The sequence below is a fragment of the Microcaecilia unicolor genome, chromosome 5 (assembly GCF_901765095.1).
Source record: "Microcaecilia unicolor chromosome 5, aMicUni1.1, whole genome shotgun sequence".
Classification (NCBI taxonomy): domain Eukaryota; kingdom Metazoa; phylum Chordata; class Amphibia; order Gymnophiona; family Siphonopidae; genus Microcaecilia; species Microcaecilia unicolor.
This window is the reverse complement of record NC_044035.1, coordinates 167,967,368-167,993,614: the sequence shown is the minus strand read 5'-3', so window position 1 is coordinate 167,993,614 and position 26,247 is coordinate 167,967,368. Positions and strand designations below refer to the sequence as shown.

General features: G+C 45.7%; 1 protein-coding gene across 1 annotated transcript in view; it reads right to left on the bottom strand.

Annotated features, from left to right (window-relative positions):
• The window catches only part of DOK4 (docking protein 4), a 74,361-nt gene extending 50,624 nt beyond the window's left edge, over positions 1 to 23,737 (bottom strand). Inside the window, exon 1 of the mRNA XM_030204915.1 lies at positions 23,672 to 23,737. Coding sequence (XP_030060775.1) covers positions 23,672 to 23,737 — 66 coding nt within the window. The remainder of the gene's footprint in view (positions 1 to 23,671) is intronic.
• Positions 23,738 to 26,247: the final 2,510 nt, after the last annotated feature.

Here is a 26,247-nt window from a genome sequence, read left to right as displayed (position 1 = left end):
GGGTATAAATGTTCATAAATAAATAAATAAAACAGGGAATATTCTCTGTTCAAACCTGGGTCCCTTTAAAAAAAGTGTAGGTGAATATTCAAAGCAAAAGTATGTGCAAATCTCCATTTGAAAATTACTCCAGGGAACTTATCTGTATATATAAAACTCACCCTCAATGTTCTATTGTCTGCTGACGTCACTGAAGCCAAGGTTCGTATGTTCGAAGCTCTGAAGCCAAGAAAATCACAGTCTCTGGGCCCCGCCCTCGCGTCAAACGTTATGACGTTGAGGGCGGAGCAGATTCTCACCTCCAACGATCTACTCAGGCCACAAACTCCGGATTTCCACACTGTAGCTCTGCTCCGCCCTTGCGTCAAAATGCCATGACGTTGAGGGCGGGGCACGAAAACCGCCACCCACACAGAGCTACAACGGAAACAGCAGCGGTGCACGCCACGAACCAGGTAAAACAGCGACAAGCCATGCAGCCATGAAACCCTTGCTAGCGCCCGTTTCATTGCGCTCAGAAACGGGCCTTTGTTTACTAGTGTGATAATATTTTATACTTGCTGCTAACCATTCACAAACTTCCCATCTTAATTTACTTGTGTGCATTTCATAAAGTGCGATACATGCAAATCCCTTCCCAATCTCATTCTTGGGAATGCATCAATTCAGTCATGGTACAATTACAAGTGTATAGCCTGTATATACATAACATTATGTGGCACTGTATAAATCCATATTTCTGTGCAAAAAGAACTGCTCGATGCACAGGAATGGCTTTTAAAATTGTTATCCATGGATGTAGATTAGAAGAAACAAACTTGTACATTACTTTTCAATCCTATCCAAAACTCCCTCCACATTCAATTTTTTACAAGGGTTGAACTTACTCTTACAGATTTGTTCTTTTCAATTTTGGGGTACATTTTCAAACTGACCAAGAATGGTCACCCACTGCTGACCACCTAAGCAGCTTTAATTCTTTTCTTTTTCTTTTTTTTTTTTTTACTTTCTTATTTCTTAACAATGATATTGCAGAGTCTGAGAATGCTCCTATCAGGAGAAAAAGTATGACGTTGAGTGTACAGCAGTGGAAAAAAATCTCTCATTAAAAGTGAAGGTGACTATGGTGACAATACCCCAGAGATCATTTTAAAGAACATTCCGGATGCCACACCCATAAGATCCACGTCAGTGGCAAAGGCATGCAGCTGTATCTATGGGAACTGTGGTGAGATTTACTGGGAATATGAACTAAAGTTATATTGGATAAAAATTTTCAATGAGGAAGGTTGCAATGAAATGTAATAAAAATGGAAGAAAGGCAGAAGTCTAGATATTACATGAATAAGCCTGAGGTGGGCACTATAGAGGGCTCAAGGATGTGGGATTGGAGATGCAGAAACCTTATTTCAGGAAGAGATTAATTAGCAACCATCTTGGACAAAGTGGTTCCTCTATTCTTGGCCCTTGCACCAGTTGCTGGTCAGCAGCGCTCCCTATGTATACTTGTTTACTTTGAGGGGCATAATCGAAAGGGACGCCCAAGCTTTGTTGAGGACATCCTCGCAAAACGTCTCAATGGAGGGGCGGGGAAACCCATATTATCGAAACAAGATGGACGTCCATCTTTCATTTCGATAATATGGTTGGAGACGCCCAAATCTTGAAATTTAGGTCATCCTTAGAGATGGTCTTCCCTAGACTTGGTCATTTCTGATTTTTGGCGATAATGGAAATCAAAGACACTCATCTCAGAAATGACGAAATGCAAGCCCTTTGGTCATGGGAGGAACCAGCATTCGTAGTGCACTGGTCTCCCTGACATGCCAGGACACCAACCGGGCACCCTAGGGGGCACTGCAGTGGACTCCATAAATTGCTCCCAGGTACATAACTCCCTTACCTTGTGTGCTGGGCCTTGATCCTCCTGCCTAAAGTGCACTGCACCCACTAAAACTGCTCCAGGGACCTGCATACTGCTGTGATGGACCTGAGTATGACATTTGAGGCTGGCACAAAATATTTTTAAAGATTTTTTTGAGGGTGGGAGGGGGTTAGTGACCACTGGGGGAGCAGGGTCGCCGAGAGGGGGGGCAGGGGGGACAAAATTCCCCGGGCCTGGGCCTCCAAGGGGGGCCCAGCGCCGCAGTCCCACCCGCCCTCCGTCGTCGACCGTCTGCCACCGGGCCGGGCCCCCTGCATTGAAATCACAGCACCTCTCACCTCCATGTGAAAGCGCTGCAGGCAGCAGCAGATCACCTCCCTTCAGGCCTCCTTCCCTCCCTGTGTCCCGCCCTTGCAGAAGTTACGTCAGACGAGGGCAGGACACAGGGAGGGAAAGAGGCCCGAAGGGAGGCGATCTGCTGCTGCCTGCAGTGCTTTCACATGGAGGTAAGAGGCACTGTGATTTTAATGCAGGGGGGCCTGACCCAGTGGCAGATGGAGGGGGGCGGGTGGAGGGGGGGAGTGGCGGCGGTGGCGACCTCGGGGGGCGGCCTTGCCCCGGGCCAGTCTCTCTGAGGACCTGTGGGGGAGTAAGGGGAGGTCATCCCCGATTCTCTCTAGTGGTCATCTGGTCAGTTTGGCCACTTTTTTGTGCCTTGGTCGTAAGAAAAATAGGACCAGGTAAAGTCATCCAAGTGCTCGTCAGGGACGCCCTTTTTTTTTTTCCATTATGGGTCGAGGACGTCCATGTGTTAGGCACGTGCAAGTCCCACCTTTGCTACTCCTCTGACACGCCCCCAGGAACTTTGGTCATCCCTGTGACGGAAAGCAGCTGGGAACGCCCAAAATCGGGTTTTGATTATACCGATTTGGGCGAACCCGTGAGAAGGACGCCCATCTTCCGATTTGTGTCGAAAGATGGGCGTCCTTCTCTTTTGAAAATGAGCCTGATAGTAACATAGTAAGTGACAGCAGAAAAGACCTGTACGGTCCATCCAGTCTGCCCAACAAGATAAACTCATATGTGCTACTTTATATGTATACCTGACCTTGATTTGTATCTGCCATTTTCAGGGCACAGATCGTAGAAGTCTGCCCAGCACTAGCCCCGCCTCCTAACCACCGGTGATGCTACCCAATCTCTGCTAAGCTTCTGAGGATCCGTGTCCTCTGAACAGGATTCCTTTATGTCTATCCCACGCTTTTTTGAATTCCGTTACCCTTTTTCATCTCCACCACCTCCCTCGGGAGGGCATTCCAAGTACCCAACTCTCTCTCCATGAAAAAATACTTCCTGACATTTTTCTTGAGTCTGCCCCCCTTCAACCTCATTTCATGTCCTCTAGTTCTACCGCCTTCCCGTCTCCAGAAAAGGTTAGTTTCTGGATTAATACATACATAGTAACATAGTAGATGACGGCAGAAAAAGACCTGCACGGTCCATCCAGTCTGCCCAACACTATAACTCATATGTGCTACTTTTTGTGTATGTCCCATCATGCTTTCTTTCTTTTTTTTCTTTCCCTCCATCTGGCCATAATACTTTTCAAATATTTGAGCGTCTGTATCATATTACTCCTGTTTCTCCATTTAAACTTGATTATTTTCTCTCACCTCTTCTCCCCTATTGTGTCTTAGTATGTGGCAATTTTTATTTTATATTTTTTAACCTAGGCCACCTTTTTGAACTCTTTTCCCATAATTTATTTGTTATTGAATTTTACATCACTTAGATTAGTGGTACATCAAATAAAGATGACCTGTAAGGAGCTATAAGGTGAGATACAACAACACATACTTCATAATGGAGAACATCAGAGGAGAATTATAGTGCAGCGTGAAAGGGCAGCGGTAATTGTGCAGGTGATGGGAAGCAAATGTGAAAGACCATTTTCACAGTGCGGAACTGAAAAGCAATTGTCGTAAGCTTTGGACTGTGTTATTCTCCAGAGTTCAGGGCACTAATGACAAGAAGCAGACGCAGAGACGGATTTGATCTCTAAAGCAGAGCTTAGCAGTGAGCAGCTCTCAAATTGAAAAATTCTCACACTTGGTTTCTCTCTCATATGTTCCCTGGCACCTGATACTATGATAGACATCCAGCACTTCACTAGTTACCTGATTCAAGTAGACTGCTCCATGCCAACAGCTCTCTTTCTGAGCATGGCATAGGGGAAATGAGATATAGAACAACAAAGGGAGGAATACAGAAAGCAAAGAACACAGCCAAATATTTGTATCTTTTCCAGAACTTCTTGGTGACCCCTTTTTAACCTACTCTAAGTATAAGGTAAAATGCAAGTGAATTGAAAACTGTGAAGAAGACATCAACCAATCTGATTCCTTTGCAACACTGCACAGGAGACCACAAAGGGTCTGATTTGACAGCAGGACACCTACAGAAATCAAAAAAATGGGCCTATTTTATAAAGGCAACATAGGTTTCTATCTCTTCTATAAAGTAGACATCCAGAACCAGTCCCCGTAGTGTGCAAATGCAAATTAACTCATTTGGACATGGGGGAGGCCACTGCTTGTCCTGGGATTGATGGCTGCTGGTTGGGTTTCTGTTGGGTGCTAGTGCCCTGGATTGGCTGCTGCTGGAGGCAGGATACTTGGCTGGATGGACCATTGGTCTGACCCAGTATGGCTATTCTTATGTTCTTATGACGGTGCTCTGCAGACTTCTCCGGTCTATGGCCTGAAAATGGCAAGGACAAATCAAGATCAGGTATACATATGAAGCAACATATAACAAAGTAAATGACGGCAGATAAAGACCTGTACGGTCCATCCAGTCTGCCCAACAAGATAAACCCATTTTTAATTTCAATAATTTTTATTGATGAAATGCCAACAATAACAGTAAATAAACAGCAGTCTCAACATTTCTCCCATTAAACATTAGTCCATTATGGTGTTAGAGAACTCAACATTTCTTCCATCTATTATTTTACCTTTTTTTCCCCCCCCCCATCCCCCCCCTCTCCCTCCCTCCCACCCCATCCAAGAGCTTCTGTAATACCTTGAAGAAACAAACTTGCTATATTGCAATTCCCTGAAAGCTAGCCATTGCAATACATACTATTGTCTAGTTAGTGTCTAGGATACTTAAAATACTACTACCCCTTACTTAATGCGGTTTGCTCTTCAGTTATCTCTTCACCTCTCCCCCCCTTTCCCCCGGTCCTTCTACAAAAACTGGTTGATGCAGACTGCGTCCAATCTTAATCCATGGAGGGTATAGTTCTGTTTTGCTTCCAGCCTTTAAGCTTATGAAGAATTTGACGCCTTGACGTTGGATGTAATGTGTTCCAATATTTCCCCCAGATCTTTCTAAAAGTTCCTGGGTCTTTCTCCTGGTTTATTAAGGGAACCGTACCACAAAGTTCCAGATGCAACTGTTCAGTCAGATTTCCACATATCTCTGGTCGGGGCTTGCTCCTCTCTCCATTTTAGAAGAATCATTTTCTTCCCCATCAGGGTCGCTCTCTGCAGGAACCCAGTAAGTCCCGATGGCACAGGTTGCTCCATACTAAAAATGTCAAACAACACCAGAGCATTAGCCGTTATTTTCCGTCTCCAATATTGTCCGGATTCCGCCAATATTTGTGCCCAGAACTGATGGATCTCCGGGCACAACCAAAACATGTGGCCCAGGGTCACTTGTGCTTCTCCACATTTGGGGCATTCACCTGTACCAAAACCAGCTTTCAGTGCTCTGACTGGCGCTATATAGACTCGCATGATGAACTTGTATTGCTGCTCCCACTGTCGTATGAAAGTAGACCTGCGTAAATTACCCTGCAGAAAGTTCTGAATCATATCCACCGTTATTGCGGTTTCAAGATCTCTCGACCAACTTTCTGCTAGTTTGGCATAGTCAATGTCTTCGGTAGTGTCCAATAAATTTCTATGATGGAAACGCAAGGGGACCACATTTTGAGCTCCCAATGTCAAGGCTGTTGTGATTACATCCTGCACATCTTCACTTAAATTAAATGCTCCTAGTGATCGAGCATAATGTTGCACTTGTGCGTGTGCGTAAAAGTCATTAGCAGGGATACCATAATCTCTTGTTAGTTCTTCCAGGGTTTTGACTTGTCCCTCTGCGTTTATTACTTGATATAGATATTGAATCCCTTTTTTCCGCCAATGCGCAAAGGTCCGTTCTAATGTCCCTGCCGGGAAATCAGGGTTCCACTTCAGAGAAACAAAAGGCGTCGCTGCTGCAGAGAAGCTGTGTCGCTTGCACAGCCACCGCCACATTGCTCTTGCTGAGCGCACAAACCAGTTCATAGGGGACCTCGCCCCTGGGTTCTTTCCAGATGTGTGTAGCAAACAACTCAGATGCGTTTTGGGCTCCAATGAGGCCTCTAGTAATGTGTTTGTGAAGTGTTGGCTGCCTGCTAGCCAGTCTCTAACATGTCTCATTGTGCAAGAAATGGTAAGGTACCTTATGTTAAGCAACCCCATTCCTCCATGTTCTTTGGGTTTATATAATACCTCTAGCGGGAGTCTGGGTCGTTTATTGCTCCACAGAAACTTCCTTAGTATCCTTTTTAGCTCTTTCTCCTCCCTCCCCTGTAGATGTAAAGGTAACACTTGGAATTTATACAGCCATTTGGGCACTATCATCATATTAAACAAGGCTATACGTCCCGTCAACGTGAGGGGGCAGGACTCCCACATTCCCAATAATCGTCTCGTTTCTGTTAATAAAGGTCTCACATTTATCTTATAGAGTGTCGATAGCTGTATCGGCACTTCCACTCCCAGATATTTCAACCGGTCTGTGGCCCATTGAAATGGAAAGGGACCCACCCACTCTCTTTGAGCCTCCTCCGCGAGTGCCAGAGCCAAGGACTTAGCCAAATTTAATTTAAACCCTGATAGACTGCCATAATATTCTATCTCCTGTAGCAGGTTTCGCACTGATATTTGAGGGTCATCTATCATCAACAAAAGATCATCTGCGTATGCCAGAAGTTTAAGTACTGTCTCCCCCACTAACATGCCTTTAATATCTGGGTTATTTCTAATGCGGCACAAAAGTGGTTCCAGCACTAATATAAAAAGCAGGGGAGACAGTGGGCAGCCCTGTCTTGTCCCTCTGCCTATCATTATTTCATTCGTTCGAACTCCATTTACCCGCAGTCTAGCTCTCGGGTCCGCATAAAGTGCTTTTACTGCCCCTGCAAGCCAGCCCCCCACTCCAATCCATCTCAAAGTCTCATGCATGAAAGGCCATGCAACTCTATCAAAAGCGCGTTCCGCGTCTAGGCTGATCACTAACCCCTTAGTAACTCCCTCTGATGCCACCGTCATCGCGGCAATCAGCTTCCTAACATTGATGACAGAGTGCCTGCCCTTTACAAACCCTACTTGTTCCTCTCTGATTATCGAGGGCATCACCTGTGCTAGACGCTCAGCCATGATCCGCGAAAGGATCTTTATGTCAACGTTTATGAGCGAGATGGGTCTATACGCGGCAGGGTCTTCCATGTTTCGCCCCGGTTTTGGAATTAAGCTTATTAACGCTTCATTTGCATGCATTGGGAACTGCTCTGTCTCTGTCACCTCTTCATACAGACTCATCAGAGGCCCCACTATTTGGGTCCGGAGCATTTTATAAAATTCGCTCGAGAATCCATCTGGACCTGGGGCAGAATGGAGTTTTAATGCCTGTACAGCTCTCAGCACCTCTTTTGCTCCCAATGGGGAGTCCAAGGTGCCTTTCTGATCTTCTGTTAATTGTGGCAGCATTGACTGTTCTAAGTATGCCCTAATCGCATCTCGCTGTTCTGTCCCTACTCTCTCTCCGGCGTATAGCTGGGAGAAATGCCTGTGGAAGGCCCCTGCTATCCGTTCTGGATCTGATGTCAGGTTACCTGCCGGGGTTCTTATCTGTGCAATCATATGTGGCCTACGAGAGCCTTTTATCAAACGCGCCAGCATTCCGCCCGGCCTATCTCCAAATCTTTGAAGATTGTACTTGCGCATGAGCATAGCCTTATTATACCTATCTTGTAGTAAGGAGTTAAGCTCCACACGTATGGAGATCAAAGAGTTCAGTGGCGCTCTATTAGGGGTTTCAGTATATCTTCTCTTGGCTGTTCTAACCCTACGTTCCAGTTCTATTATTTTCTGCGCTACTTTCCTATTTCTCCTGGAAACGTAGGCTATTACTTCTCCACGGAGCACTGCCTTAGCGGTGTACCAAAAAAGGCCTGGTGTGCTAATATGTTCTTTATTGTTCTGCACAAATTCTTCCCACTTCTCTTTCAAGAATTCTACGAACTCTGGGGAAGTGTATAAGTACGAGGGGAATCTCCAACCCCCCAGCCCACGATAATATGGTTGTGGTTCCACGTCTACCCAAATCATGGCGTGGTCTGAAAGCTCTTCCGGGCCCACCTCCGCTCCCCTAATTCGTGAGAATATTTCAGATGCCACCAAGATATAATCAATTCTGGATTGTGTTCCATGTGATCTCGAGGTATGCGTGTAGTCACGCTCTTCCTCGTGCATTAATCTCCAGGGGTCTACCAGCCCCAAACCATCACAGAAGGTCTCTAGCACTCCCAGACCCGGACCCTTTCTTTGCATATGTCCCGTTTTGTCCAGACCTGGGTCTAAAACCTGGTTCATGTCCCCTGCCACTATTATTGGCTCTGATCCCTGTCCCTGGCACCTCGCGAACAGGTCCGCAAAGAATGCTCTCCCTCCCGTCTGCGGGGCATATACCGCTAACAATATGTATTCTTGGCCTTGTAGGTTCAATTTAATCCCCACATACCGTCCCTCCTCATCTGTGAAGAGGAGTTGGGCCTTTGCCATTACTGATTTGTGTATTAATATTGCTACCCCCCCTCGTCTGCCTACTGCCGGGGAACCAAAAACCTCTCCCACCCAATTCCGTTGTAATTTCTTAAGTTCTGTTACCGATAGTCTAGTTTCCTGAATGCATGCTATTCCCACTTTATGTCGTTTAAGCACACTTAGAATCTTTGTCCTTTTAATCGGAGAAGTTATCCCACATACATTCCATGATATTATCCGTGTGAGCCCATCAGTTTGCTTGGCCATTACTTCTTACTACCATTGAATGAATCATCGTGTTTTCTATCTTTTGACCCAGGGAGCCCAGCCTCCCCCCAGGGTTCCACATTGTGCTCTCCATGTCCAGCCTCTCTCTCTCATTTTCTCTTCTTCTACTTTGTTCGCTACCCACCATGGCGTTGTGCTGTCTACGTGTCCAACCATTCCCTGTGTGACTCGTGTTCTTTTTGCTCTTTTCCTTTCTCTTTTCCCCCCCCTTCCCCAATCCCCTTGTGTATCCCTTTCTCTTCCCCTTTCTCAATTCCCTACATCCCATTCTATGTTGTGGGATGTTGGGGTTTCCCGCGTCCTCCCAGTCTTGCCCCCTCCTGATATGTTAGTTTAAATCTAGCACTGATTCCCTGTGTAACAGGTCTCTGAGTTCGGCCTCATTGGATAACCCTTTTGATTGTACCTTTTATGAAGCTGTCCTCAGCCTTTGCTACTTCTCTTCTGCCTGCTCCATGCTCCTTCTCGGTACCACTAGTGCCTGTACTTGCTTTTGCGCTTCCTTAATGTCTGCAAATTGTTTCCATCGTCCTTCAACCTTTAGTTTCAATATTGCAGGGTAAATTAACATGAACGGCACTTTTGCTTCGTGCAGCTGCTGACACAATGGCGTAAACCGCCGGCGTTTCTCTTGTAGGGCTATGGAATAGTCCTGGAAAATTCGCAATTGGTGTCCATCATATCTCAGTTCATTCCTTTTGAGTCGGGAGCCCCGCAAAATTTCATCCTTATGTACATAATTATGTATTTTAATGATCACTGTTCTTGGAGTCTGTTTCCCTTCTTGTTTTTTGCCAACTCGGTGTGCTCTCTCTAAGCACAATTTCCCCGAGTGATCTGAGAGTGCAAATTCCTCTGTCAACCATTTTTCCAGAGCCGTCGGAAGTATGTTATCTGGCACTGTTTCGGGGAGCCCCACAATACGCAGATTTCCACGACGCGACCTGTTTTCTAGGTCATCTACTTTGGCCTGCAAGGTTACCAATGCGGCGGCCATTTTGTCCGCTTTCTGCGCTTCAGGTCCCGCCACATCTTCTGCCTCCGAAACCCGGCGTTCAAGCTCCCCCAGTCTTTTTTCCGCATCCGCCGCTTGTGTCTCTAAATTAGATACTTGCGAGTATAGTTTTTCTAATTTTTGGTCCAACGCGACACTCACAGCTTCTGTTAATTGTCTCAATTGCTCCTCCGTGAACGAACCGCTGCTGCCTGCTTTCTGGCCGTCTTCCACGCTGCTTGCCGCCTTCGAATTTTCTCTGTCTTTTTTCACGGACCTGCTCGTCATGGCTGGTTGTGGCGAGTTTAAATATCTTTCCATATGCCTACCCTCTGCTGTTGCGCTTCTCTAGGTTCTTTTGTTTCGTTTTTTCAGTGCTTAATTATAATTATTGAAGTCGGGGCCTAGGAGGACGCGGGAACACGTCTTTCTCTCCCTAGAGCATCACGTGACCCCCGATAAACCCATTTTTATCGCATCATACCTTATGTAATGAGTTTATCTTGATAGGCAGACTTGATGGGCCTTGCAGGTCTTTATCTGCCATCATCTACTACGTTACTATGCTATACCTGCTCCCAAAAAAATGTGTGTGTGCATGTTATGTGTGTGTGCATTCTATGCATGTACTTGCATATTTCATAAAATACAAATGTACATTGCAACACCACCCCTGCACTGCCCAAACTACACCCACGGGAATGCCTACACATGGAGTGCATATCAGTACACGCTGTCTTGTTGCCACATGTACTTATAAGCAGGTAGAGCACCACAACAATTTTCAAGAAGGCCTTTACTTATGGCAAACAAGATCTACACATGGAAAATCCTTTACAAAGTTACCCTCAGTGGGGAAAAATTTCAGAACATTTAAACAGAGGTTTATCTACATCAAAGTCTTATTTTGAAATTGTGCCACCCCCCCCCCCCCCCCCCACCCCCTCCCGGGCAGGTAAAATACCAGCACCTCTGAGAAAAAGGTGCAGAGTTAAATAAGGAGAAGGAAAATACATGTGGGGATTTCATCATTAAATTCCTGAATATATTTTTACACACATGCTTTGTATCTGCTTTAAAGCAGGTATGTCAGTGCACAGGTACTATGGACCAGCCTGAACTTTTAAAAGCAAACTCCATGGGGAATCCCCCTTGAAAATACACTTGCAGAGCCATGGCTACAATGTACTCCTATGTCTGTATGCCCTGTTGCAAGTTTCAAAAATTTCCCCTATGAGGATAATTTTCTAAGTGACTTGAGAGTGTAGAACTGCATTTTACACACTCAGCTAGGCTCTTATTAAATTACTTTTGGATATACATACATTAAAAGAGGTGTCCAGACATGCACGGGGTAATTCTATAGCACAGTACATATGAAAAGCTCTAATTCAGGCATCATTTTTAAGTCTGTTTGATAAAGAAATATACTCACCTACATTTCTTTATAAAATACTAATGTAACTATCCAAAACCATGCCTTACACCATCACTTGCAGCATCCCTAGGGCTGGTACATAAGTGCTTAAGCATTGCTATACTGGGTCAGAGCAAAGTCCATCAAGCCCAATATCCTGTTTCCAGCAACGGCCAATCCAGTTCACAAGTACATAGCACGATCCCAGCAGATTTTATGCTGCTTATCCCAGGAATAATCAATCAAGGAATAATCAATCAAGAAAATTTAGAAGCAAAAATAACTTGTCCAAAACTTTTTAAAACCCTGCTAATTTAACCACTTTTACTACATTCTCTGGCAACAAATTTCAGAGTTTAATTACATGCTGAGTGAAGAAATATTTTCTCTGATTTGTTTTAAATTTATTATTTAGTAGCTTAATTGAGTGTGCCCTAGTCCTAGTATTTTTGGAAAAAGTAAACAAGCAATTCATGTCTACCTGCCACTTAGTATTTTATAGACCTCTATCATATCTCCCCTCCGCTGTTTCTTCTCCAAACTGAAGAGGCCTAGCCTTTTTAGCATTTCTTCTTAGAGAAGATGTCCCATCTCCTTTATCATTTTGGTCACCCTTCTCTGATCCTTTTTTAATTTCACTATCAGGCTCATTTTCGAAAGATATGGACATCCATCTTTCAACATAAATCGGCACTTGGATGTCCATCTCTCAGAGACGTTCAAATCGGTATAATCAAAACCCGATTTTGGACATCTCTAGCGGAAGTCCATTGCAAGGTCGTCCAAATCTGAGGGGGACGTATCGGAGGCGTGGTGAAGGCGGGACTTGGGCGTTCCTAAGACTTGGACATCTTTGAGCCATAATGGAAAAAAGCAGAGATGTCCAAGACTAAAACTTGGATGTTTTCACCCACACCTGTTTTTATTACGAATAAGGCACAAAAAGGTGCCCAAAATGACCAGATGACCACTGGAGGGAATTGGGGATGACCTCCCATTACTACCCCAGTGGTCACTAACCCCCTCCCACCCTCAAAAAACATCATTAAAAATATTACGTGCCAGCCTCTATGCCAGTCTCAGATGTCATACTCAGGTCCATGACAGCGCAACCAGGTCCCTGGAGCAGTTTTAGTGGGTGCAGTGCACTTCAGACAGATGGATCCAGGCCCATACCCCCCCTACCTGTTACATTTGTGGAGGAAACAGAAAGCCCTCCAAAACCCACCAGAAACCCTCTGTACCCACATATAGGTGCCCCCTTCACCCATATGGGCTATAGTAGTGGTGTACAGTTGGGGATAGTGGGTTTGGGGGAGGTTTGGGGGGGCTCAGCACACAAGGTAAGGGAGCTATGTACCTGGGAGCATTTTATGAAGTCCACTGCAGTGCCCCCTAGGGTGCCCGATTGCTGTCCTGGCATGTCAGGGGGACCAGTGTACTACAAATGCTGGCTCCTCCCAAATCCAAATGGCTTGCATTTGGACATTTTAGACTTGGACGTCTTTGGTTTCAAAAATCGCTGAAACTCAAAGACATCCAAATCCAAGGACGTCCTTGGTATTTTTGAAACGAAAGCTGGATGTCCATCTTTTTTTGAAAATGACCTTTTCCCCGCCTCCGAATTTGGACATTCCTTTTGAAAATGCCCCTCCACGTCTTTTTTGAGATGAACTTATCAGAATTGCACACGATATTTGAGGTGCAGTCGCACCATGGAGTGATAGAAAAGCATTATGATATTGTCAGTTTTGCTCTCCATTCCTTTCCTTATAATTCCTAGCATTTAATTTCCTTTCTTAGTCACTGCTGCACACTGAGCAGAGAATTTCAACTTATCATCAACAATGACACCTAAATCCTTTTCCTGGGTGGTGAGAAGTTGGCTGTCATACCCTATATTAGGGGTGTGCAGCCTAAAAAAATATGTTTAGTTTTCGGTGTCATTTGCAGTTCTTCTTTTCTTGGTTTTGATTTGATACATTTTTGTTTCAAGCTATTTTTCTTTAGTGTTGACTGCAGCTGCTGCCCCAGACAAAAAGAAAGAAAAAAACCAACAGCTTGTGGCAAACCACCTCGACCCCACTGATCACAACCCAAACCTCTGATGACAACCACCATCCCTGAGAGTATCACCCAACCTAAACCCCCACCCCCACTGGCCAACCCTTGGCACCGACATTAGGCTGACCAATAGTATCAGAAATGCAAAACTACCGCTAGGGGTATCGATGCCATTTTGAAGCCGGCACAAGATGGGAGGGGAGCAGAGGGGGACACTCCCATCTTGGAATATTAGACAACCAGGGCTCACCTGCAGGTAGATCCTGGGGTGGGTAGGCTGTTGGGGGGGAGGCAGGGGGAGAGGTGGGTTCTGGGCAAGGGGAAGGGGCTTGATTATGTGTGAGGTGCTTGAGGAGCTAAGATTAAAGAAAATGGGGGATTGGAAGGGGGGGGGGGGGGAAACAAGAGAGGCACAACAAAGCTGCAGCAGCAATTTAGGGAACAAGAAAAGAGCAGCCAAGGAACCACCATGCTCCGAGCCTCTGAGCATTGTGCACTAGTTTATATGGGTGCTAGTCCGGCACTAATGGCCTCTTGCGCTCGCGTTTGCTTCTGAGCATTGGTGCCTTAGGGCATAAAGGTTGCTGACACCGGACTCCTCTAGATCAGTATGAGTTACTCTAAAAATGGCTGAAAAACATGTGTTTTGATTTGAAGGGAGGCAAGATATTTGCAAGCACGTGCGTAAATCATGGTATTTTATAATGTATGCACATGCTTGTATGTTCCACCTGTACTTTGCCCAAACTCTGTTCATGCATATGCCTACCCTCAAAATATATGTCATGTGAACAATGCAGATACTTTTACATTGTTGATAATAATGATCTTTTGGTTTATTAAAATAGCCACGGACAGGCATAAGTGGCCTCTTATAAGAGGCCACTTATGCCTGTCCGTGGCTATTTTAATAAACCAAAAGATCATGCACAGATCAACAATTACTGCTCTCTAACTGTGATATCTCAAAAAAACCCAACAGGCAGTATTATGGTGTCTATATTTAGAAAAAAGGGGGAAAAGTCTCAACTAATGTGGCAACTTATTATCCAAGAATTTTGTTGCACCCACAAAAAGTCATCATCGACTAGAAAAACCCCTGTAAAAAAAATTAATTTTTTGTATTTTTTATTTTGTGCTTAAACCTGATAGAATCTCGTTACATATACTTTACTCTTGAAACATCATCATTATTATTATTTTTTAAAGGGCACAAAAACACTTATCTTTACAAAGTGTACTCCAGCTTGTGTGTTGATTCCAATGGTCCCGTTTCGATATTCTTCTTCAGGGAACCCTACCGCAAGACAGTTGATAACAATTGATGCTTCGTGTCAGTAGATGTAATCTCCAGCACGAAGCATCAATTGTTATCTCACTTTTAGTAAAGTCTGTCAAGCACATTCCTGGAACCTAATATACAGTCAGTTCTTAACTCTGAAGTTCAAGGGCACTTCTACCTCCTTGACTTGACCTGCTGATAATTGCATGATCCTGGGAATCCTCCAAGCTCAGGTTACTGCTTACTTGCTCGCTTGCTTGGAAATCTCTGTATTGGAGCCTCCTGTTCGCTCTTTCTCCTTGAAATCTTTGTATTGAGGCTTCCATGATCCATTCAGCCTCAGGGCTTTTAATGCCATCCTGGCTTGAGCCCCGCCCCTCTGATAGGATCAGCCTCTGCCTCCGCAGACTAGCACCACCAACTGCAAGGTAGTTGAACTATATTAACCTCAGCCTCCACCTTGGCAGACTAGCGCCACCTGCCAAAAGGGGGCTAAACTGCACCAGTGATGGAGTGTTTCCTGTCCCTATTCAGCTCATTTTCGAAAGAGATACCCGGCTATCTTCCGACACAAATTGGGAGATGGCCGGCGATCTCCTGAACCCGGCCAAATCGGTATAATCGAAAGATGATTTTGGCCAGCACCAACTGCTTTCCGTCGTGGAGCTGGCAAAACTTCAAGGGGGCATGTCAGTAGGGTAGTGAAGGCAGGGCGGGGCAGGACGGGAGCGGGACAGGGGCGTGCTCACGAGATGGCCGGCTTCGCTCGATAATGGAAAAAAAAAGCCAGGCTTGACGAGCATTTCGCCGGCTTTACTTGGTCCCTTTTTTTTCACGACCAAGGTTCACAAAGGAGCCCCAACTGACCACTGGAGGGAATCGTGGATCACCTCTCCTTACTCCCCCAGTGGTCACCAACCCCCTCCCACCCAAAAAAAAAAACTTTTTTGCCAGCCTCTATGCCAGCCTGAAATATCATACCCAGCTCCCTGACAGCAGTATGCAGGTCCCTTGAGCAGTTTTAGTGTGTGCAGTGCACTTCAGGCAGGTGGACCCAGGCCCATCCCCCCTACCTGTTACACTTGTGGTGGTAAATGGGATCCCTCCATACCCCCCCAAAACCCACTGTACCCACATGTAGGTGCTCCCCTTCACCCCTTAGGGCTACGGTAGTGGTGTAGAGTTGTGAGTAGTAGGATTTGGGGGGCTCAGCACACAAGGTAAGGGAGCTATGTACCTGGGAGCCATTTTTTTTAATTTTTAGAAGTGCCCCCTAGGGTGCCCGGTTGGTGTCCTGGCATGTGAGGGGGGCCAGTGCACTACAAATGCTGGCTCCTCCCACGACCAAATGCCTTGCATTTCGCCGGGGTTGAGATGGCTGGGCCCGGTTTCCATTATGGCTGAAAAGCGAAGCCAGCCATCTCCTCTACACCCGGTGATCGATTTAGCCGGCCCGAACCATATTTTGAAAATACGGTTGGCTCCGCCCCCTGCGGCGCCAACCCCGAAGATGGCTGGCCAACTATTTGGCCAGCGCCATTCGATTATGCCCCTCCACATCACTCATTCCCTCACAAGCATATAGTGGATATTTGGAGTTTATGCATATATGTACACACATACATGTAGCTATACCAGTATTCTAGTCATTTACACATGTATTTGGCACATAATAGCGCCTTCTTTACACAATTGCTCTTTCAGTGTTATATTAGAAGATTTCTCTTTTGCCAGGCATTTGGTAGACTGGTCCCCAAGAGAAAAGTCTTCTATGTCAAAATTCAACAGAAGACTGCTGATGTCTATTTGAAGTGTGTTTTGAAACATAAAATTGAGAAAATGATGGCAGATAAAGGCCATATGGCCTATCCAGACTGCCCATCCATATCATCCGCTTTCTCTTCCTCCCCCCCAAGAGGTCCCACATGCCTATCCCATGCTTTCTTGAATTCAAATACAGTCCTCATCTCCATCACCTCCACTGGGAGGTCGTTCCACACATCCACTACCCTTTCCATAAAGAAGTATTTCCTTAGATTACTTTTGAGTCTATCCCCCTTCAATTTCATCTTATGCCCTCTCGTTCCAGAGCTTTCTTTCATTTGAAAGAGACCTGCCTCCTGTGCATTTATGCCTAGAGATATTTGAATGTCTCAATCATATCTCTCCTCTTTCGTCTTTTTTTCCAAGGTATTCAGGTCTATGAGTCTCTCTATATACTTTATGATAAAGACCACTGACCTTTTTAATAGCCATCTTCTGGACCAACTCCATCCTGTTTATATCTTTTTGAAGGTGCTGTCTCCAGAATTGCACAAGTACTCTAAATAGGGTCTCACCAGAGACATACAAAGGCACTATCACCTCCTTTTTCCTGCTGGCCATTCCTCTTTCTAAGCACCCAAACTGGTGTGTTGTATAAGCTTTTTTGGTCTTTAAATGGGAACTTGTGCCAGACAACCTTAGAAGCCTAGGGCTGAAATATTTTATTTAGTCCTATTCATGAAGAACCCAGGGAGCACAGGATGCCTGCTTACCTCACCTAACTCAAATATGCCTCTCAATTTGACTAGCCAGGTGAAAGGGGGGCCACATACAAAGAACCCCAGATGAAGTGATGACTATTTAGCAGCAGTCCTCTAGCTTTTCAAGTGTATCCATCAATGTGCCTAGTTCTCCATCTTTGGTTGAAAAGGCTCGTTAACTCACTATAAATATGGATCATCGCTTCTCCATACTATTTCCTTGAGTAATTTCCTTTGATTTGTGTCTTGGAAACCCTCAAATCGTGGACTGGAAGTGAGGGTCATTTATTTTTCTCAATTTTCTTCTTCTCAATTTTTGTTATTTTTGTTATTCTATTTATTTTCTTTTTTCCTGTACAAGTGTGGTTACTTGTGAATTAATTGCAAACTTAAACAATATTTTTAAAAATATATAAAAATATATATATACCATGGTTTAAAGTTGTGCCAGAGAGATATATGTTGGCTGGGAAAGTTACTGACAAGTGGTTCAGAGGTGACAACACAATCAATCGTGAAGCAGAAGAAGTGTATAGGGCTGCCATGGAACCACAAGGTGGAGCCAAAGACAAAAGACCTACTTTATTCAATGACCTGACATGGCCCGTGTTTCGGCGAATGCCTGCGTCAGGGGTCAGATAACAATCACAGCAAGATATGTCTTCCTTTGAAAGACTTCACTTCATAACAAATGAGGATATAAAATACAAACACTTCGCTTGTCTGTGGCAAACAGGTAGAGCTTCCTGTGTCATATAAGAAACAGACATTGGACCAAAGGTATATCCTCCTGATAAATTAACATTAAGGGCCCGATATTCAACCAGCAGTAATCAGTGTTTTGCTTACCGCCGACAGCATTATACACAGAAATTCAATGCCAGGCCATGTCTGGGCTCCAGCATTGAATTTTCAGGTATACGAAGACAGCAAAAACATAGCCGGTGGAGTGCGATATTCGGCATTTAACTGAACCACATAAAGGTAGGTCTGTGTTTTTATTTGGTCCTATTTATTCAGTTATCTGAGCTGGTAAACAAAGTGAGGGGATGGAGTCAGCTTGTAAAACCAAATAGTCTTTATTCCAAGCACCAAAAACCACACAAATAAGATGACCCAACATGGCCGTGTTTTGGCAAATATGTCTGCGTCAGGGGTCTCATAACATGAAAAAAAACCCCTCAAAACACCTTGTCTCTGAAGGTAGGTAATAATAATAAATGTTGCAAAAAACACCTGCTCTATAGCTGACCTATTCATCCAACCCTGTACTACCCCTGATGCAGGCATCATTTCTGCTAAACATGGCCGTGTTGGGTCATCTTATTTGTGTGGTTTTAGCTGATTGGTTCTACAAGCTGACTATCCCTCACTTTGGTGCCAATGATCAGAAGCCCCACGCTGTTCCAAACAGCGCTGGAACAGTGTTGGGCTATAATGCCCCTATGATCAGAGCTAATAGCATGCAAATTTAGGCGTAAAGTGTGGGAGGAATCCTCCCTCACTAGTTTGACAGGTCTAGGCTGTCAAAAGCCTGGAGCTGTCAAACACAGGAGATGGAGGTACATGGGACCCCTGGACCTCCACCATCATTGGTCCTGATAACCTAATGCCACCCCATGACCCCCCCAACAGTGACATAATAGGGAAGCCCTGCCGTGTTGGGTCATCTTATTTGTGTGGTTTTAGCTGGTTGGTTCTACAAGCTGACTATTCTCTCACTTTGGTGCCGATGATCAGAAGACCCATGCTGTTCCAAACAGTGCTCTAAAAATAGTGCTGGAACAGTGCTGGGCTATAACGCCCCTATGATCAGAGCTAATAGTATGCAAATTTAGACATAAAGTGTGGGAGGAATCCTCCCTCACTAGCTTGACAGGTCTAGGCTGTCAAAAGCCTGGAGCTGTCAAACGCAGGAGATGGAGGTACCTGGGACCCCCTGGACCTCCACCATCCTTGGTCCTGATGGCCTGCCACCCCCCAACAGTGACACAATAGGGAAGCCCTGCCCAGTGCATCTCAGGATGCACTAGGCAGGGCACCGCCATTTTGAAGTCGGAACTGGAAGAGGAGGGGTGTGTGCTACTCCCGCCTCCATCGCAGACACTGGGGAGAGGGGGGTCACTGACCTCCAGCCACTGTGTCGCTTGCTTGAGGTGGGGGAGTCAGGGCTCCTGCGGTGGGGACTCGGGTTCGGGTGGTCTGTGTGGAGGGATTGGAGGGCCTGCTAGCATGTAGCTCAAGGCCCTACACACAAACCTCTCCCATAGTTCAGCATATACCTTCCCTTCTCTACACCCATCCAGGTGCCAGTACCTTGCCTTCCACTTTCAACCCTCCCCTTCCTGTCCCTACCCCACTCCAAGGTGGCCAGCATTTCCTCCTCCTTTCTCTACTCCCCCCCCCCCAAGGTGGCAGAACCCTTCTCCTCCCTAGCCCCTCTGACCAAAGTGGTTAACATATCTTTCTCTTCCCCCCCCCCCCCCTCAATTGGCAGGCATTTCATCTCCTCTTCCTCTCCTTACTCCCGCTTCCCATCCAGTATCACCACTCCCTCACCTCTTCGGGGCTTGCTGCTACTGTACCAGCTCCAAGATTAAAATAGTTAGTGCCATACAGACTCTGTAAGTACCTGCCTGGGCTGAAATGCTCCCCCCCCACCCCAACTCCCTGACAAGAGGCCTGCCTTGGAGGGGTCTGAGACACAATAGTGCTTGAGCATGGCCTGCATTTATTGGTCCCACAGACTTTCACTCTTCTAGGAGGTATGGGGCAACAGTAATGGGAAGGCTCTCTCGCACTGGAGCCATGACGCTTCTCCCCAAATTCTACCACCCTGGGTGGATGCTGGCTGACCCTGCCATCACCCCCCCCCCCCCAATCTTGACATTCTCCATTCTAACTATTGATACATTTTTTGAACATTAGACAACAAGCAGGTCTGATACTGGATGCACATTACAGTTTGCATTGCCCTCAGTGCCTTATGAACAGCACTACTTATCAAGAAAGGCCATTATTTCTCAAATATTGCAACTCTTCTTTCCTCAGTTCTGAAACCACATTTCCATTCCACCCCTCCCAGTGTAGCAGTGGCATCTCTAGACAGAAATATTTGGGGTGGCACCAGGGAGGCAAGCCAAAGTGACATTTCCATACATCATAATTCTACACCTTTAATAAGCTACAAAATACACAGTAAGGGCAATTCTATAAAATTCGTGTGTAAAGAAAGTTGCCAGTTGTGTGCTTAAGTTATAGAATAATAGCACTTACACACTTGATTGGTGTCACTTACTGGCAATTATACATATAACCTTTAGGTGCTATTCTATAACATATGTGCCAAAATCGCTTACCGTCAGGGCTAGTCTTAGGCGGGAGGAACAGGGGCCTTAGCACAGGCCTCATGCTCCTAGGGACCCCACATCCCTGGTGTGTCTGTCCCCTTATTTTGGAACACTTCCCTGCTCCATGCCTTAACGTGCATCCATGTTTCAGCAGAGAGCAGCAGGCAACGGCAGCGATTTTCATATCCTATCGGCCGTGAAACCCAGAGCCTCCTCACTGTTGCACCCCGCCCCCCTTTTGATGTCACTTCCTGCTTCCTCAAGGGCAGGACGCAGCAGCGAGGAGGCTCCTGGTTCAGCGGCCGATGGGATATGAAAATCGCTGCCGCTGCCTGCCACTCTCTGCTGAAACGTACTAGATGCATGTTAAGGTATGGATTGAGTGGATTTTAGTTTTTTTAAATACATTTTAAAAACCTTGTTAACAGGGCCGGGACTAAGTAAGGGAGGGGCTATGTAGGGGGCAGAGCAGGGAAAGAGGGGCCCCATTGAAGTGGTCTGCACAGGGCCCCACAATTGCTAAGATCTGCCCTGCTTACCATGTAAATGGGTGGAATATAGGCAGGTTATGGGCATGTTTCTAAGATACACACATAATTTATAGAATACTATAAGTTATGCACACTTTGCAATTAGGAGCCATCAGTTACAACAGCCATTGACTTGGCATAACTGTTAGCACCTCACTTGGGCACACCAAATATCAGCTTACAATAGTATTCTCTAATGGAATCTTGGTGCCATTATAGAATTATTTTATTTATTTAGATTTTGCTCATACCTTTTTCAGTAGTAGCTCAAGGTGAGTTACATTCAGGTACTCTGGATATTTCTCTGTCCCAGGAGGGCTCATAATCTAAGTTGTGGGATTTGAACCAGCCACCTCTGGATTGCAAGACCAGTGCTCTAACCACTAGGCCACTCCTAAGCACATGACATTGGGGTGCCTAAATCTTGGTAACAATTTATAGAATTGCCACTTATAAATCCCAAGGAATTACTATGCATAAAAAATCCTGCCAACTAGTTTCAGCCACTGAAAAAATTACCCATTGTACATTTCTTGTTCCACCTTCATCTAGCATTTCTCCATCACCACACATCCTGCCCACCCACCCACCTGTGCTCAGCATCTCCCTCCATTTCTCTTTCTCTCCCTGTCAGGATCTCTCCTTTCTCCCTATTCTCCCCATGTCCAGCATCCCCCTCCTCCTCCCTGTCCCTATTCCCCTCCAATGTCTAGCATCTCCCCTTTGTCTTCTGACTCCCTCCATGTCCAGTGTCTTCCCTCTGTCTTCCTACTCATCTCATATCTAGCATTTCCTTGCACCCTAAATCCCATGTCCAGCATTCTCTTTTTATGTCTCTATACCCCCATGTCCCTTTTTTTCTCCCTGCCCAATCCAGCATCTCCTCACGCTTTCTCTCCTCTAAGCTAGCATCTCCCTCATCTAGTTCCAGTACCTCCTCTCTTCCCCATTCCAATTCAACATTTCCCTTGTTAACCTATTCTTAGGGTCAGTGCGTGACAAAGCCAGGCCTGGGACAAATAATAAATAATGTTAAGGGGCCAGCCACTGCCCCTACCTCCCCTGCCATGCCTCCTGGTCTTCTACTTTCCTGGAATCATTGAATGGCAGGCAGCAGCAATCAAGAGACACTGCAGGCCATGTGTCCTTCTTCCTGCCATGTCCCGTCTCCTGTGAAGACAGTGAAGTAACTTCCTGTTTCCGCATAGGTGGGATGCGACAGGAAGAAGGACCTGTGGCGGGCAGAACAGTGTCTATCGATCACTGCTGCCTACTATTCAGTGACTCCAGGCAAGTAGAGGACCGGGGGATTGGAAAGGAGGGAAAGATGCTGGATCTTACCTGGTGCCAGCCCCCTTGGAGGCCAGGCCAGGGGAATCTTGGTCCCCCCGCTCCCCCTCTCAGTGGCCTTGCCTTTTATCCCCATGTCTACCATCTCTCCTTCTCCCCTTGAGCAAGTATTCCCTTTTTTTCCATCCTTCCTTGATCCAGCAACTTCTCTCTCCCCCCCCCCCCCCAACTTTGTCCAGTGTTTAGGTTCAGCATCTTGCCCACCTCCTTAGTGCCCACCCCATCATCTCTTTCTATTTCCCACAGGATCTGGAATTCCTCATCATGTCCCTATTTCCACCCCCTCTATCCAACATCTCTTTTCTTTTTCTCCCTCTTTAAGCCAGTATCTTCCTTCCCCATCATCTGTCCTCTGTCACCCTACTGCCAGGCCTTGTCCAGCATCCCCTACCCTTATCCCCACAAACTAGCATATCTGCTTTCTTTCTTTCCTCCCCCAATCCAGCTTCTCCACTTTCCTCTCTCCCCAATCCAATATCCACTCTTCTCTCCATTGCCTCGTCACATGTGGCTGCTTTCTACAACATGCAGCAGTGGCAATAAAGGAGAGTGAAGCAGAGGGTCTTCTATCTCGCATACGCTGTTGCATGCTTTGCCATCAAGGTCAAACCCCCCCTCCCCCCTCAAAGTCACTTCCTGTTTTGAGAAGCAGGACCGGAACTGGCAGAGCATGCAGCAGCATTTGAGATAGAAGGCCTCGCAGCTTCACTCTCCTTTATTGCCACTGCTGCACATTGCAGTCAGCAAGCATGGCGGAGGTCGGAGCCATAACCACTTGTACTGTGGTGGCAAACTATTCTTTTGGGGCGCCCTTGCCCCCCCCTTGCCACCCTGTAGCGATGCCTCTGCATGACAGCATTCTCTGAAACCTCAGAATTGTATAACATAATATACTGAAGTAAACTGCTGATTGTCCAAAGAGATCCAGCTTTAGAGTTATAGCACCTTCCTGGAGTGCCTAATACCTTTCCATTCCATTTTCAAGCAACTTTATCTTAAATCCCAAACCCAATCCTTTCAGAAGAAGTGATTCATAAAACTGAACCCTTTCCACAGGAAAATGAAGTGCCAAAATGAGCAAGAGAGTTCCTTTCCTGCCACTTACCCCAAGTTTTCTGCTCTTCATTTTCACATAGCCCTGCTTCACAATGTCGCTAAAATTTGTAGCCATGGTGTTCTCAGGTGACACTGTATCCTGTCCTTTGGGTAAGGACTATTTTCTAGAGTGATGCTGTGTTCTGTCCTCTGGACAAAGGCTCTTTTGCAGGGTGAGGCTATGTCCTGTCCCTTTGGTTGAGACTGTATCCCAGGCATAAGGCTGTGTCCTATCTGGGTGAGCTGTGTCTCCAAGCAGTGGAATTCTCTAAGATTTCTGCTTTTCTCCCACCCTCAGCTTTTTCTTTCACACATACGCTGTAAAAGAGAAACGATACATGAATAAATAAGACTCTCTCCCTTCGGCCCAAGAATGGCATCCAAAGGATACAAAATACTGAGCTCACGAAGTGCAGCCCCTCCTGTTTGAGATTGGGTTCTGCATCAGGGATCCTTGAATCAGATGGCACTTACATTCCTGTAAATTCAGCTGTCATGCAGTGGGGGCCAGAGACAGAAATCTTAGGTGGTTGGATGAAGGAACAGTATGCCAGTTCTGATTCTGGGTGTCCTTAGTCAAAGAACTGCTGAAGTACCTTCTTAATTAAATCCAGCATTATTTTATTTATTTAAAACATTTTGAAACCTCCCTCACAGTTTCATAAAAAGGCTGCCTAAGGTGGCATGCAACAAAAACAAAACAAAAAAACCCACACAATTAGCAGCAGTAGATGTTCCTAACCAAATAAAATCGTAAGAACAATCAAAAAATAACATCAGCAATATAAAATAAACAATAAAACTATCAAACAGTCAGCAACAAAAAATGTATTCCATCAGAAATACAACCAAGCAGAAAATAAAGCAGTAAATTGTAAAAGCCATGCCTTGATCTTTTTAGGAAACTTCAGACAGTCACCCTCTTGCCTGATATCACATGGAGCTTGTTCCAAAGGATAAGAGCAGCTAGCCCCTATTTTAATTTTCCTTACCGTAGGAATAGAAAAAAAAAAAAAGCTTTCTGACTTGATCTAAGACGGCATGATTCTATATATTACTCTAATTTATCTTGAAGATAACATGGCCCATTATCATGCAGAGCATAGAAAATCAAGGTTAGGTTCTTAAAGTGGATTTGAGCTGAAATTAAGCCAACCAGCAAAGCAACATAGAAGTGGAAACAGAGTTAGATTGCCTCACCACTAAATAAATGGCCACATTCTGAATCACTTAAACCCTTCAGACCAGCTTAGATGGAAAACAAACATGTGGAGGGGTATTTTCGATATGTCGTCCAAGTCTGAAATAAGACGTTTTTCTTATTATGTCCATAAAAAAAGTCCATCTTAGAATCATTTTTGAACAAGAAAAATGTCTGGGTTTCCCTTTTGAAAATGGTTCACAGATGGATATTTTGCATAGAAGACATCTAAAAAGAAGAGCCATTTTCTAAAATGAAATGTCTAACTTATGAACACCAAAAAACCAGGCACAGGAACGTCTGTCTGGCATTTTGAGAGAAATGGCCATACAGATGGCCCTGCAGATCAGAGGGGCAGCCTAGTGGTCAGTGAAGTAGACTTTAAACAATGGCACCCAGGTATAATTCCCACCATAACGCCTTTATTTTGTAGTGTGAGCCCTCCACAGGAACACAATTAATCCTACTGTATTTAACCGTACACAATTCCGATCGCCTTCCACCCTGCAGGTGCCTCCTACATTTAGGTACAATAGGTAATTTGGTGGTTTTGGAGGGCTCACAATTTCCACCACAACTGTACTAGGTAGAGTGGGATTTGGACCTGGATCCCCTTGTTCACAGTCCACTGCACTGACTACAAGCCTACTCCTGGGACCTGCTTGCTGTTCTGTTGGGTATGCCTATAATTCCTGCAGTTGTCATACAGCCTGGTATCCCCTTTCAGTTTCACTTCTTATGGGGGTGAGAGGACGACAGCATCCACTGGGTCAGCGTTTCTCAAAATGTGCTGCAGCAAAAGGTGCCGCAAAGGGAGCTGGGAGATGTATGCATGGCCGCAGTGAATTCTGGGCCCTGCCACACCAGAGGTTGAGAAGGCAAAAAGCTGCAAGGGAGCAGTGAATCCTGGCCTCCCTGTCACTGGAGGATAAGGAGTAGTAGTAGAAAGGTTACCAGCAGGGGCAGCGATTCTCACATGCTGCCTGCCCCTAACCCAGGGACAGGATGCGGCAGAGAGGAGGCTTCTAGGTTAATGGCAGGTAGCATATGGGAATTGTTGACATTGTTGGGGACCCACTGAAGCAAGAGGGAGAGTTGTGGATTGGGGGGGTGGGGGGGAGGGAGGGAAGGAGAGATGCTGCATGGGGGTGAGGGGGCAGAATTGTTGGGGTGGAGCAGGAGGAAGGGAGAGATGCAGCAAAGGGATGGTGAGGGTGAGAAAGGGAAAAATCTTGTATATGGGGTGGAGGGGAGGGAGAGATGCTGCATGGAGAGCAGAGGGGAGTGAGAGAGGGAGAAATGTTGGACGTGACGGAGGAGGTGTGGAAGGGAGAGATGCTGCATGAGATGTTGGACCTGGGGAACAAGGGAGGGAGAGATGGTGG